General features: G+C 32.3%; 1 protein-coding gene across 3 annotated transcripts in view; it reads left to right on the plus strand.

The window, feature by feature from the left end:
- LOC122272686 (carbonic anhydrase 1-like) overlaps positions 1-14,987 on the plus strand; it is a 32,517-nt gene that overhangs the window by 12,397 nt on the left and 5,133 nt on the right. For all 3 annotated transcript variants that reach the window (XM_087163584.1, XM_087163586.1, XM_087163585.1), the window contains 3 exons: positions 2,538-2,705; positions 8,230-8,375; positions 9,703-9,762. In XM_087163584.1, coding sequence (XP_087019710.1) covers positions 2,538-2,705; positions 8,230-8,375; positions 9,703-9,762 — 374 coding nt within the window. The remainder of the gene's footprint in view (positions 1-2,537; positions 2,706-8,229; positions 8,376-9,702; positions 9,763-14,987) is intronic.

Genomic DNA, 14,987 nt, shown 5'->3' on the forward strand with positions numbered 1-14,987 from the left:
CTCAAATGTGTGTATGTACGTACGTTATGCATGTCGAATGTATGTATGAATATATGTAAAATATAAATACGCCCAATGTACGCACAATCGTACAATAATGTATTATGCATATTTGGATACATACATTGAGCATGAACATATTATGTATATGTACATAAATGCACTGGGCATGCATATCATGTACATGTATACATGCATATATTGTACATCCTACAGTCATTCCTATATTGTACATGCATACATATATTATACTGTTCATAAATAAATTGCACATGCATGCATGGGATATACATTGCACAGACAATGTATGTATGTATGCACAAGTACTTGTATATACATGCGTACATGAACATAGATATACATTTTACATACACAAATATTTGCATAAAATGCATATATTCATTGTGTATAAATGTACATGTCTACATTGTTTGCACATACATACGTAATTATTATCTATATACATACGTACATATATTTTATACCTACAATATAAGTGTATGTACATGTGTGTGAAACTAAAATGTACTAGATAAAATCATATGTACATACATTTTAGTTGCATTCATTTGTACGTATACAAATACGTACAAAATGCAGTACATGTTAATACGGGCAAAATGTATCATTAAAAAATACATTCTACTATCTACTGTAAAATATAATCATTTATAAGAATACAATAGTCTTGTAATCGTGTAATTAGATTACATGTAATCATAATTACATGTAATCAAATTACATGTAATCAAATTAGATGTAATCAAATTACATATAATCATGATTACATGTAATCATATATTTTGATTACTTGTAATCATAATTACTCGTAATCGTTTTTGTTGTGATTACTTGTAATCGCAATTACTTGGAATCATGATTACAAGTAATTGATTACTGTAATCAAAATTGTAATCATGATTACAGCTGTAATCAAAATTTTTCGAAAGTTGTAATCATGAATACAAGTAATTGATTACTGTAATCGACTATGCAATCATGATTACAGCTGTAATCAAACTTTGTAATCACGATTACAAGTAATTGATTACTGTAATCAATATTGTAATCATGATTACAGCTGTAATCAAACTTTGTAATCACGATTACAAGTAATTGATTACGGTAATCAATATTGTAATCATGATTACAGCTGTAATAAAAATTTTTGAAAATTGTAATCATGATTACAAGTAATTGATTACTGTAATCAAAGAATGTAATCGATTACATTTTTGGCCAACTCTGTGACCCACCAGTGGGGCACCCCGGTGTGAACGTGTTAAAGGATTTCAGAGTGTTTCGAATTTCAAAGTCACATTTAATGTCTGTGATAACGCCATCCAAATATATTTTTATGTGCTAGAGAATTTCAGAGTGTTTCTATTTCACTGTCATATTTAATCGATGAGGTAACACTATTCGAATGTATTTTTATGAAGGAATTTCAGAGTGTTTCGAATTTCAATGTTATTATTTAATGACTGTAATAATGCCATTCTAATGTACGTTTGTGTACTAATGAGTGTTTAAAATTTTAATATAATATTTCATCGCCCAGATAAGGTGATCCGGATGCATTTTAATGTATTAAAAAATTTCAGAGCGTTTAGAATTTCAATTACCATTTTTTTTTTCAAATTTTTATGTAGCATATTCAAATTATATAAAATATTCTATATTTTTACAAAATAAAAAATTTTTTTTTTTCAATGGAAGCGAACGAACAAGTAAACAGCTTACTCCGAAGAAATGAAATATTTTGTGCATCTTATAAGAATCGAGTTTATACAGTCTTAGTTAATTTTCCAAGTATTTATGCTCATGTAAAAGTTTTTCTTAAAATGTGTTGCAAGATTTTCTTGTAAAATTAAAGACGTAAAAAAGTTGGATTTAGTTGGTCATGACGTTATTGTCATTAAAATCAATAACATAAAATTGTAAATATTGTGCACAATTACTCTAAATTTGATGGCTCAGGGGATAAAGAGTTCGCCTTCCTACGAGGTGAACCGGGTTTGAATCCTAGCGATAGCTGGTCAATACGAATTCCGCATCCGTCTTGCACCGACCACAGTATTGACGAAAAATATCCTCAGTAGTAGACGGATCATGGGTTAGAGTCCTCTTGCTGTCAAGATAAAAGTGGGCGGTTTTCGTGGTTTTCCTCGCCATGTAGCGTAATTTCGGGTGAGTTTCATCACTAAGTCCTCCACGAAGGCAAATTTCTCCCAATACTTCAACTAGGAGTTCCCTTGTCTTCTGAATTGCGTTCAAAATTGCAAGGCTATGGAGCTGAACATTAGTAGTCGTAAACCCAAAATTGGGTTGGCTGTTTAACGACTGTTACAAGATAAAAACAAAATATACTCGAGCATCAGAATTTGAATGCTACTTTAACAATTAATAAATTTGTGATTTTTACTTTAGTTTTTGTCTTTAAATATCATAAAAAAGTTTTTATTCTTATATACTGTGTAATTTTTGTAAACGCTAGTAATATTTTTAAATTTATTTTTTTACCATTTTTATTTTAGGTGTACGACGATGGGGTTTACGTTATCCCCAATGCAGAGGCCGCAATCAGTCTCCAATTAATATACTAACTAGTAAAGTTAAAAAAGATTTGTACCTTCCGAAACTACAGCTTTACAATTACGACAGACCGGTGACGCAATCAACAATAAGAAATTCTGGTTACACAGGTAATATACTCAAAACCATCTACTAATTAGGATATATATATATATATATATATATATATATATATATATATATATATATATATATATATATATATATATATATATATATATATATATATATATATATATATATATATATATATATATATATATATATATATATATATATATATATATATATATATATATATATATATATATATATATATATAAACTGCTGTTTGTAGAAAATGCAACACCATGAAAGAATCATCAGAATCAAATGAAATTTAATGCAGAAACGACTTGTACAGATACAAATAAATGATGAAATTTTCAAAACAAAAGAAACAAATTAAGCGTCCGAAATCAGTATTTGGTGCAGCCACCACGCGCTGCAATAAGTGCTGTTATACGACGTGGCATGGAGTCAAACAGATGTTGAATATCTGCTTGAGGAAGAGAATTCCATATCGCTTGTATGCGCAACCAAAGTTCGTCTTTGGAAACTGCAGGACGCGGATCACGAGTGAGACGCCGACCAACCATATCCCACACGTGCTCAATAGGCGACATATCCGGCGAATAAGCAGGCCAAGGAAGAAGTTGCATGCGTTGTGCTGAACAGAAGTCTCTAACAGTCCGCGCAACATGTGGGCGTGCATTATCCTGCTGAAAGATAGCTCCAGGGATGCCTTGAAGGAAAGGAACGACTTCGGGCTGTAGCACTTCACGGACGTATCTGTTGCTATTGAGATTACCCTCAATTCGTATCAAATTGGATCGTCCATGATACGAAATCGCACCCCAGACCATAACTCCGGGTGTTCGACCACTATGTCGTTCAATAATACACTCAGGAAGGCAGCGTTGACCGGCATAACGTCTAACACGAACACGGCCATCATGGGTCCACAAATTGAAGCGTGATTCATCTGAAAAGACAACTTGGTGCCAATCAGCTCGCCAGTCTCTGTGCTCAAGAGCCCACTGCCGACGCAGCCGTCGATGATCCGCCGTGAGGGGACTCCTGTATAATGGCACCCTTGCACGCAATCCACGGCGCAGCAGACGACGACGAATTGACGAAGCCGACAATTGTACACCTGTAGCAGTAGACCAATGTGCTGCCAGCTGCCTGGAGGAAGCTGTGCGATCATTCACCGCCATGCGGAGCAGGTGTCGATCATCGCGCTCTGACGTCACCTTCTGTCGTCCAGTGCCTGTTTTTCGAGTTGTTCGGTGCTCGTCGGTCCACTGCTTCCAAACTCGCATCACTGTGGAACTGTTCCGCTGCATACGAGCTGCTATTGCGCGATAGGAAAATCCTCCTTCTCGAAGGCCGATTATCCTCCCTCGTTCAAACTCCGTAAGTTGCTTGAATTTCTTATTCTTCCGTCGTGGAGGCATACTCAGGTCTCACTAAACGTTTGCCACTAACAAATAATCATAGACTATTTTCAACGTCCCGCTACAGCACTTTATTTATACGCTTTCAGCATCAATTCAGAGGGCGCTGCGCGCGCCACGCACGCGCGATGGCTCTGAAACTTTATTAATTTGCATAATATCCTATAATTGACATTTGCTGCGAATTTCATTTGATTCTGATGATTCCTTCATGGTGTTGCATTTTCTACAAACAGCAGTTTATATATATATATATATATATATATATATATATATATATATATATATATATATATATATATATATATATATATATATATATATATATATCGTATTGTATAAAATGAGAGCGAATACATCATCGACTTACTCAATTAATTCGGATTTCTTTTAATATTTAGAATATTTTACGTGTTTATGATTTCAGTGTAATCAATATTGATTGTTTGAAATGCAGAGATTAGTCAGATTCTTGGTTATATAAAGAGTGATAAAATAAGATATATTCAAAAGGATAGGGTATACTTTTAGCTACGTAGACTAAAGTGAAAAATAACGTGAATAAAGCGCGAACAAAGAACAGAAAAAGACATACTAAAGTTTCAGTAAGCTAAAGAAGAACATTCCTCAGTTCCTAAAGAAAATGACAATCGAAAAGTAAAGAGGTAAACACGTGCAGAGTGGTTTAACCAATCAGGAGTAAGGGACAAGTTTGAATAAGATGGAGGGTAGTGAAAAGAAACAGGTATGAAGGGGGTCGGCGGAACCTCAAAGGGCAAATCACTAAATTAAAATAGATCTCCAAATCTTGAGTAAGGGTAAGATACTAGGAAGATCATTAAATAAACTATCAGAAATTTTCAAAATATGGAGTGATTCCCAGAAATCGAGTTCGGTTGTTGAAGAGTAGTGCGCTTTCTTCTGCCAAAATCAGCAACACTGCTCTTCATTATACCGATCTTGGTTTCTGGGAATCATTTCATGTTTTAAAAAATTCAATTAACTTAGTTAATAATCGTTCTAGTATCCCACCCTTTCCCAAGGTTTGGGGATCTATTATAATTTAATCATTTACACCCGAGGTTCCCGCCAAACCCTTCATATCTGTTTCGTATCACTCTTCTTTTAATTATCTTGTTCAAATTTGTTCCTTTGTCAAGATTGGCTAAAGTGCTTTTGCATATGTTTGTTTCTTTATTTTTCTAATGTCATTTTCTGTTTTAAGGCAGAGAAAGGGTCTTGTTTAGAGAACTGAAACTATAGTATGTCCATATCTCTTTGTTTGCTCTTTATTCACTTTGTTTTTCTCTTTAGACTAGATACGTAGTTATATTTACTTTTTAAAATTTTAATGTTAGTTAAAGGAGGAAGAAGGGATACCACCACTCATTATTTTATGCTATATAGGAAATCTTTGTCTTTTGTGCTCTGTTACTTATCTTATTTTGTAAAAAAAAAGACATCTCAAGTAGTACTGCTTTTCTATCTATTTCCAAATTAAACGTCATAAATTGAATTTTGCTGCTTCTATTTTCTAACTTCCCAATGAAAATTTTGGTTTTTTTATGTTTTCAGAAAGGGATTATAAATTACGGATGAAAATGGTTAATAAACCTTGACCCAACTATCATCTGGATATGACATTGCTTTCCGCCCTTCCGCATTCTAATTCCGTAAAAAGCAACGATGAAAAAAAGGCATATCCCGACATCCGTTGTTTTTCCGTCCGTGTCAGGAACTTGACAATACCTGTCTATCACCAGAATTTCGATAGACGTAACCAGACATGCTTATAAATCGCGATTTTACTAGGATCAGTGTTCCTATTATATTTGGAAGTAATTTGCATTCGATAAAATAAGAGACCACTACATATCAAAAATTGAAAATATTATATTAAATGCAACTTTTTTACAATTTTCTATTAGAGTCACTTAGTTGCGATTAAGAATATCCTTCTCCTACAAGTTTATTAGAACTCACACAGAAAGCGGAGCAGTTGTTTACCACCTATAATACGTACGCAGGGCTGTCTACTCTCTAAACGTTTTGAAAGTTCTTCCAGGTGTAGCTAAGTTAATATTTTAATGTAAGATCCTTTACTTTGTGAATTCGATATAAATTTATTTTCGACACCGCTACATATAAATGATTCGAAAAATATGAAACGTCACTTTGCAGAGTGATAGTATTTTTAGAAACCATTCCTTCATCTGTATTGGGCTCAATAGCAACTGAGACTAATGGCATAGAGAGAGAGAAAGAGAGCTGGATTTATTGGTTTATTGGATTTACATGCATTCGCAGGCTTGTGTGCTTAATTTAGGCTTATAAACCTTTGTCAAATAGAAAGACAGATAGCACAATACAGAGAATTACAGCACGAAGATACATCCAGGGTAACAGCGGGAATCGAACCCGCTACCTTCACGCTTTGCACAGCGTTTGGAGGGCGATACCGCTCGGCCAGGGATGCACCAGAGAGAGAGAGAGCTGGTTCGTTCGTTGTTGTAAAAACTGGGCATCTGAGGCCGAAATGGCTCCTATCCCATTCGTCATGGAATATCCCAAAGGGACATACATAGGAAAGTTGTATTGGTGGTTCGGAAAAGAAACTGAAATACGATAAAATAATAAAAGGTATCATGTAAGATGTAGCAGGCTTGATGGTGAGGCTCTTCATCTACGTCTTTTGGGCTGGGAGCAGGGAGACGAGTAATGAGATGACTTTTTCGTCTCTCAAAAGTTCCCGTAGTTCTTTGACGATCCTTAGGTCTCCTTCGGTGGTCTACGCGTGAAGGTGAGATGATTTCACCTCGGCTGAACACCACAGCCCGTAAGACAGGCCGGGTGATCGCCTTGACAATTGATGCATTTGCCCGGAAGGGAGAGAGGCTTCACGCACTCCTAGGTAAAAGAGAGAGAGCTGGTTGCCTGCTTTATTTAGAAAAACTGGGCACCTGGACCGCGCAGCGGCTCCTATCCTATACATCATGAAAATAAATACACTGAGGTAAAAACATTTTGGATTTACCAACATTGGTGTAGCTATAAGAGAGAGTTGGTACAAAGTGGCGTTGCATATGAACTTTTAAATCATTTATGTGTAGTGGTGTAAAAAAATAAATTTAAATATATATAAAATAATGCATTAAGACGTAAACTTAGCTACCACTAGTATAAATTTTTGGTAAAAAGAGTAGTAAATTGGCAGGCCTGTTAATGAATCATTCTTGGTTCAGTAAGTTCGATTTATACGGTTTTTACTCGCGACTAAATCTAAATTATTCAAAGGCTTTTCTGAGACTTTCGTTACAGTTAAGCTTTGCTAAGCCTTTTAAAAAGTTAACTAAATTAATCGAAAATCTGCAAATTTTAGATTTTAGTTCACTATTGTTTTTTAAAATATACTGTCGAATCCGGAGCAGTTGGCACCTTTGGTTTTGTTACAGCTTTGTAGTAGTAAGGCTTTCAACGTTTTGGCAAAACTACCGAAAATTCTGAAAAGCTTTAGTTTTTATTTGTGGACCACTCTATTAAATATTTTGATTAAAGCTTAATTGGGCAGCCTAGGTTCTCTTACGTACAGTTTTAATTGTATAGTGATAGTTGAATTAATTGTATAATTTTAAATCATTTTTGTATAATAAATAATTATAAATTCAGGTATTAAGTTTGCAAACAATAAATATATACGATACTCAAACAGTAATGTCTTAAAAGGTGGGCAATTTTTTTAAAAAAAAAGATTTCCTGATTTAGTGCTTTTACTTGTTCTTTCAATTTTATTTCAAGAATAGACTTCCAGTATAAATAACAGGTTTTGGAAAGTAATGTCGTCCAATGGGAAGAAAATATTTTTTCCCGTTGAAAAATAAAGCGTAGCTCGAATTGCGGTACAATAAATCCAAGTGGCTCAAAACTTTTGCAAATATCTTAAAATGTTGCATAATGTCAGTATTACTTATTTACAATATTTGTTTTTCTTTGAAACTTGTTAAAGAGTGTCAAGTTAATTTGTACTAACATGCTTTTATTTTCTATTAAATAAATTTTTTTTATTGAAAGTCAATTATGTACGAACGACAGTGATACTTCTACTAATCTTTGATTAATACTTAATATGTTTTTATAGTGACAATCCTTCCAACAGATGGTATACGACGTGGCATTCGGGTCAATGGAGACGTATATACTTTGAACGATATTCATTTCCACTGGGGAGATAGAAAAGACAAAGGTTCAGAACACAAAGTCAATTATAAGCAGTTTTCAATGGAGGTAATTGTTGGACATATTTGTAATAAATTAAAAAAAGTGAAATGAATGAGCTGGCTTAGTGTATCGCACAAAGTGAACTAGAAAACGCTGAAAATGTAAGTTATAAGACACGCGAAAAATACTAAATTCTTACGTCAATGGGATATTAAGTTGAAGAATATTAATACATAAACAAATAATGTAGATATGCATTGATTAAAAGCCCAAAAAGAGTGAAAAAGAAGATGCAGTTTTATGCTGTTTTCCAGTTAAATAAAATACTGCTTCCCCTCAATCAGTAGAAGAATTTAATGAGTGAATCTACAGCATTATCTTTCCTAATTCCAAATTTTGTAAGTTGGAAATAATTCCAAAATTTTTCGCCAACTGAACCATCACCGCCTACATCAGAAAGCCTCTACAGGGTTTTTTATTAGTAGTCTGCGCAGACTATTTAAAAAGTAAACCAGTTATGCGCATCAGATTCTATTTTAAATATATTTGAGAATCGAATCTGTGGTGGTTGACAAGTATATAAAACAAACATATTCATAAATTAAAAAAAATTTTAGACTTGTAATTTTTTTCACATTCTTATTTTTTTGTTAGATTTTGTATTAAATGGCTCTTTCGCAAACTGGTTTACCTTCATAGTGATCTGATCGGACTATCTATAAGGAACCATGTGGAGGCTTTCCGATATCGGAGCTTTACCGGAACACAGTTAGACAGTGATTATTATGACTAACTTTCAACTTAATCAACTATAAATGTAAAAAAAATTACAAATATGATCCTAAAAAAGTTTACTTCAAAAATTAATGTTGTTTAAATATAAATTGCAATTTATGTAATGATCGAGAAAACAATAGTCGCGAAATAAGTCCTCATAAAGTTAAGCAAGTAATGAAGTAACAGATGTTCTTTATTTTTTGTTCTTTGTGTTGTATAAATTTAGCTTTTTAAGTTTTACTAAAAACGAAATTAAAAATGCTTTAAAACGGGTTCGCAGAAATTTTCTATCTTTTTTTCCTTCAAATTAAAAGGCAGTATCTGCAAATGTTGCGATAATGCAGAGAATATAATAGCAAAACTATTCTTCTACTCAGTTTTGCGTTTTTCTGAAATAGATTTCTTAAACTACGACTTCCAATAAAACACTTTCACTAGCTGCTGGTGGTCTTATGCCGAATATGCCGAATTCTAGAGTCAAATTTATGTTTATCATTTTTTAATAAACCGAAAAAAGAAGAGAAGAGATTAAATGTGTGCTTAAAATATTGAATATCTTCTAAAAATTGTTAAAGTATAATACATATTTATTGAAAATAGTTTTTATTTCTAACAGATACATTTTGTCCATACAAATAGAAGGGGTAGATCTGCTGTAGTAGGTGTATTTTATGAGGTGGGTATTTTATTCAAATCATTTTATATGCTATGACACTGTTTATTATATGTATTTATTATTATACTATTAGTAGTACGCATTAGTTATTCTACGTATGAGGTAAAAATCGTAAATTGTGACTGAATCGCTATCAATTAAAACAAAGCAATCATGCATTTAACTAGAAGGCAATCATCAAGGCATTTAAAAATTAAAAATAACTGCATTTTTTATTATTAATTTTTTTCCTTCCTTGCGTAATTTACGTTAATAAACTTAGAAAAACGCGTGTTTAAAATCGAAATAAAATTTAGCTTAATACAATTTCATACCTGCCAACTTTAGCTCTTCCTGAAAATGGATTTTCCAAATGGTAGTAAAACAACTTCTGAAAACAATTTTACTCAAAAATTTATATTTGGACCAGATTGAAATTTTCTATCATAAAAACTGTGTTGCTTTTATCGTTCGTTCGTTCGTTGTAGTGGAAATGGGCGCCTGAGGCCATTACGGCCCTTTTCCCATTCATCCTGAAATTAAACTAAGAAACATACATGACAAAATTAAAGTTTGGGGTGCAAATGGAGCTCTTGAGAGAAGAAAAATGGCACTTTGCCATTATTAGGCAATAAAAAAATTACAAGTAATAAAAATTTACATGAAAAAAGGTAAAATTAAAGTACAATGGGAAAATAAACACTAATGAATATTTACAGTATTTAGTTTGGAAATACATACAAAAGGGGAGCGAGTTAAAGCAATGTGTGGATGTGTGTATATGTGTATATGTGCAAGTAAGTGTGGCTCTGTTAAAGTAGAGACCCGGCCGTCCTGGTAATTACCACTCGTGCCGGGTATGTGTTGCTTTTATGTATTTGTTGTAATTATTTATATGTTCTGGTGGTCAAACTCATTTATAATTATTTATAATTCAGACACTTTAATGAAATAACATGAGTTTCGTTACCACTTTAAATAAAATTTAAACTACGAAAACTACTTAAGAAATTGTTTGAAACTTTTGTAGTTTTTAAAATATTCAAATTGGCCTTTTTATTAGTTGCGAAATACGATTCACTACAAAATTATGAAATAAAAATATTATTTTTATAGGCGCATGTGCAGTATAAAAAACTACTTTAATGACTCATATCTTGCGCAGTTTTAACAAATTTTTCTGACTTTAAAGCAATAATTGTTAAATTAATATTAAATTGTCCCAAAATTCTATTTCATTTATTGAATATTTTTAAACTTATAACAAGAAATCGTTAACTAAAATACCTTAGTTTTTAAAAAATGTACATATATATCCATAAATATTTAAGCTAGGTTTAAGAAATTTTGTGTAATAAATAAAAATAACATTTACAAGTTGTAAATTTATTGCTCCACTTTTTGGAATAGGGTGTTTACAAACAATATTTTCCGTTTATCATTTATTGCCGGTTCTTCGAACTTAATAAAACTTTAAACTTCAATCATTAGTATGAGAAATCGCATAATCTTAACACTTCTAAATTTATAAAATGATTTTCTAAATATTTGAGAAAGATAAAAAAAATATGTTAGTATAGAAGTGTTTCCGTTATTTTGTCCAGCTCTTGTATATACATACATATATATCTTATTATTCAACATTGATAGAAATATAACATGAAAAATAGTGAGAAATGAAAATTTTTAAATGAATCATGATAATCATAAAGGATTTACTTCGCAAAATGTATTTTTGTCCTTATTTACAAATAACATAGTTAACTAAACAACATCGAAGCCTTTTATGGAACTAAAATAAAACAAATGACAAAAGAAATTATAAAAAATAATACTAGAAACTCATCTATCTAACTGATAGTTCGTCCCGCAGTGGACTGATCGTTAAGACACGGTTCCCAGCAGATCACCGAAGTCAAGCATCACTGGCTGCGGTCAGTGTGCGGGTGGGTGACCACTTGGATCAGTCTGCGTAGGGACCGAGGGTGTGCGGTATTGGTCCTCGTTAAACTGTGCTACCGTAAAGTGCTCGACTTCGCGAGCAGGTAGTCGGGCTACCGAAGTGGGGGTGCCATCCCCTCCGCAGAGGATCAAAATTGTGATGGCATGTCTTCGGATCATCCTCCGGGATGTTACCCAGACCGTCGCCAATAGCCCATTGTGCAGCTCTAGAGCGACGTAAATTAACAACAACAACAACTGATAGTTCAGTTTTTTGCAGTAGAGTGGTGCTAAAACCGTTAGGGGCAGGCTGTTGTCATTTTGACGTGCATCGATAACAAGAAGGCGTCTTTATTTTTATATGTTCTATCATTACAGACGAAATTCTTCATATATTTCTTCACACTATTACTTCGTTTGTGTAATTTCGTGACACAATAACAATCATTTTACCAACTAGTTTAATTTATTGATAAGTCTTTAAATTTATTGATTTGATAGAAGAAAATAATTGAATTTCCAGCGATTTTCATAATAACGTGAGCTTCAGCTTTCAGCGAGTTAAAATATGACTCTAAATAATAGGCTTAGCAACAGAATAATCATCATAACCGTAACTTGATTCAGTGAAGTAGAAGTAGATATCATTTTTTTTAACACCTAAGTTTTCACACCATTATTTCGTTTGTGCCTACAACAATCATTCTATCCACTACCATTGCTCTTTCAATTTATTTGACTAAATCATTATAAATGTTTCGGCTGTTCCAAAGTAAGATATTCATAGGTGCGAGGAAAAAAACAGTGAGAGACAGAAAAATAAATTATGAGAATCATAAAACACAAAAATTGCATTATCTCTATGCAAGGCGAAAGAGAACGATTTAATTTACAAAAGACTTGTTAAATATGGATGATTCTTTGTTCTAGATCAGTTTAGAATTACTGACACTTAAATGCAAGTTACAGGGGATGGTTGACTTATTTGGACTACTGAAACATTCTTCAATGTAGAGTGCGTGAAAAATCTAACTATTGAACTTTTGATATAATAATCAAATTTTTAGGCAACAGTACTCAATTCTAATGGTTCGTGGACTTAACCTTAAACATGTTAATTAATTAGTGGTGAAGAATTACGTAAAATTACGTAATTCGACCAAAACTTTATATTTATTCTGATTTATTACTCTTATTTTTAAATGAAAATCAGTTAATAAAATAATTTAAATAAAAAAAATAGTGCGTGAAGTCCCTCGGCGCGGAAGAAGTTAAACTTCGCAACCTGCGAGTTGTAGAAGAATCAATCAGCTGTCGTAGAAGGATCACTAGTTCTATTCAACGACTCTTTTTCCTGCTCCGCTCGCTTCCGTGCTCTGTAATCACGGTAATATTGTGCATTTTTCCCCCGTGGACCTCTTGATCCAGTGGAAGTGCTTGTAGTTGCCTCATCGTCTCGCCCTGGAGAATGTATTTATATTAATAATGCATGTGAATGCGTCATAATGTAATTTCAGAAGAGAAAACCTAACTATCAATTGATATTCACAAGAGACGTACCTTGACATAACCTTAAATCCGTCGCATTGTCCGTGGGACTGTTTTCACTCATTTTTTAAAATTGTTATCCACTAAATTTGAAAATAAAAAATACTACCCTATTGAATTATATGTGTAACAAAACAAACTAAAAAAATATTTATAGAAAAACAATACTTTTATGACTTTTATTATTTTTATGCTAGTGAGAACCAAAACAATATGGAAATGAATGAGGGAAAACTGGATCCTACCACGTGATTTCCCGGCCAATAAAAATGTAGCGTTAAACGTTTAACGCAACCTTGTTGGAAGTCGCATAAGAAGTATAACTTCAATAATTTTAAGAAACAACAACTTTTTCTATGGGTTTACAGAAAAAAAGTTTTAAATAAAATATTGCGTGTAACTTATAAAAGTCGAGTTTATATAATTTCGGCTAATTTTCCAGGTATTAAGCACATTTTATATAAAGTTTATCTTAAACTGTAATGCAAGAATTTCTTATTAAATTTTTAAAATTAGCAGATGAAAAGTTGGTGGTTAATTTGGATTTATTATTGTTTTTCGGAACCACTGACTTTCAACTGCTTTTTTTAAAAACTTTTTTGCAGCACATTTTAGCCCTTTGACACAAAATTTTATTAAACGTATTTTTCATTCTTCTTACACTACTTGGGTGTACAGTCCGCAAAAAAAAAAAGATATCACCCTGAATAACTTTCGTTCTAATGATCCGATTTTCACGAACTAAGTGTCAATCTTAATGGTTCCTGGGGGTGACCTCAAATATGCTAATTAATTAGTGCTAACTATTAATTAAGTTTCGAAATCAGACACAAAAACGCACTTTCTCTGAATAAACATATATTTTTTTTTACATATTTGGAATCTAGACACTTGAATTAGGGGGGGTAGACAAAATTTTAAAACAATTGGGTCGTAAATTGGGTTGCAATAAAGGTTTATATATTTGGCGATAGTCCAGAAAACCGCCAAAAAAAGTCGCCTGCGCAAATAAATATTTTAAGATAACCCTTGACTGATTCAAAAGAGAAACGCTTAATTTTACTAGGTTGCTAGGCAACCAATTTCTGACTGTAAAAAAATTGAAATAATGTTTTGTGATTGCTCTGAGAGGTTTAATTAATAGTTAATAGAAAACACCTCGAAGTTTCTAGGCAATAGACAATTTTTAAGTTCATTTATGTCCAAAAAGCAAAATAAATAAATAAATAAATAAAATAAAAAATTATTTTAATCTCTTTTGAAAAGAAAATTTGAATCGATTTATAAGTTTTCAGAATTTAAATACATGAACTTTTTATCTGATATTATTTAGATTATGCTATTTTTGCTATGTTTATTCGAGGATTTCATACTAAAATCAAATTAACATAACTTATAATAGCTATATACAAAATTTTAGGGATAATGATTTTTACAGCTTTAATCGAGTCTTCTAGGCATGAAAGTTTGAAGGAAAAAAAAGTGCATGAAAAATAAAATGTAGATTGTATAGTAATTCTAATGCACATTCACAAGGTTTTCTGTAATTTACGATTTCTTTTTTCTATAACTCAATGAATTGCTGAATGTTTAGTGGAATTTTAAAAACATTGAAATATGTTATGTTTAAGAATAAGATATTGAAATAATATGTTGCATATTGTATGATTCATTGTTTAAAAAATTGCTTCATTTTGCTAGATATTTACGTTACATGGTTTTCTTTGGATAAAGATGATTAGCAAATAGCATCCACA

Source organism: Parasteatoda tepidariorum, chromosome 5 (genome assembly GCF_982258835.1).
Source record: "Parasteatoda tepidariorum strain Cologne lab strain chromosome 5, Ptep-v5.0, whole genome shotgun sequence".
NCBI lineage: Eukaryota > Metazoa > Arthropoda > Arachnida > Araneae > Theridiidae > Parasteatoda > Parasteatoda tepidariorum.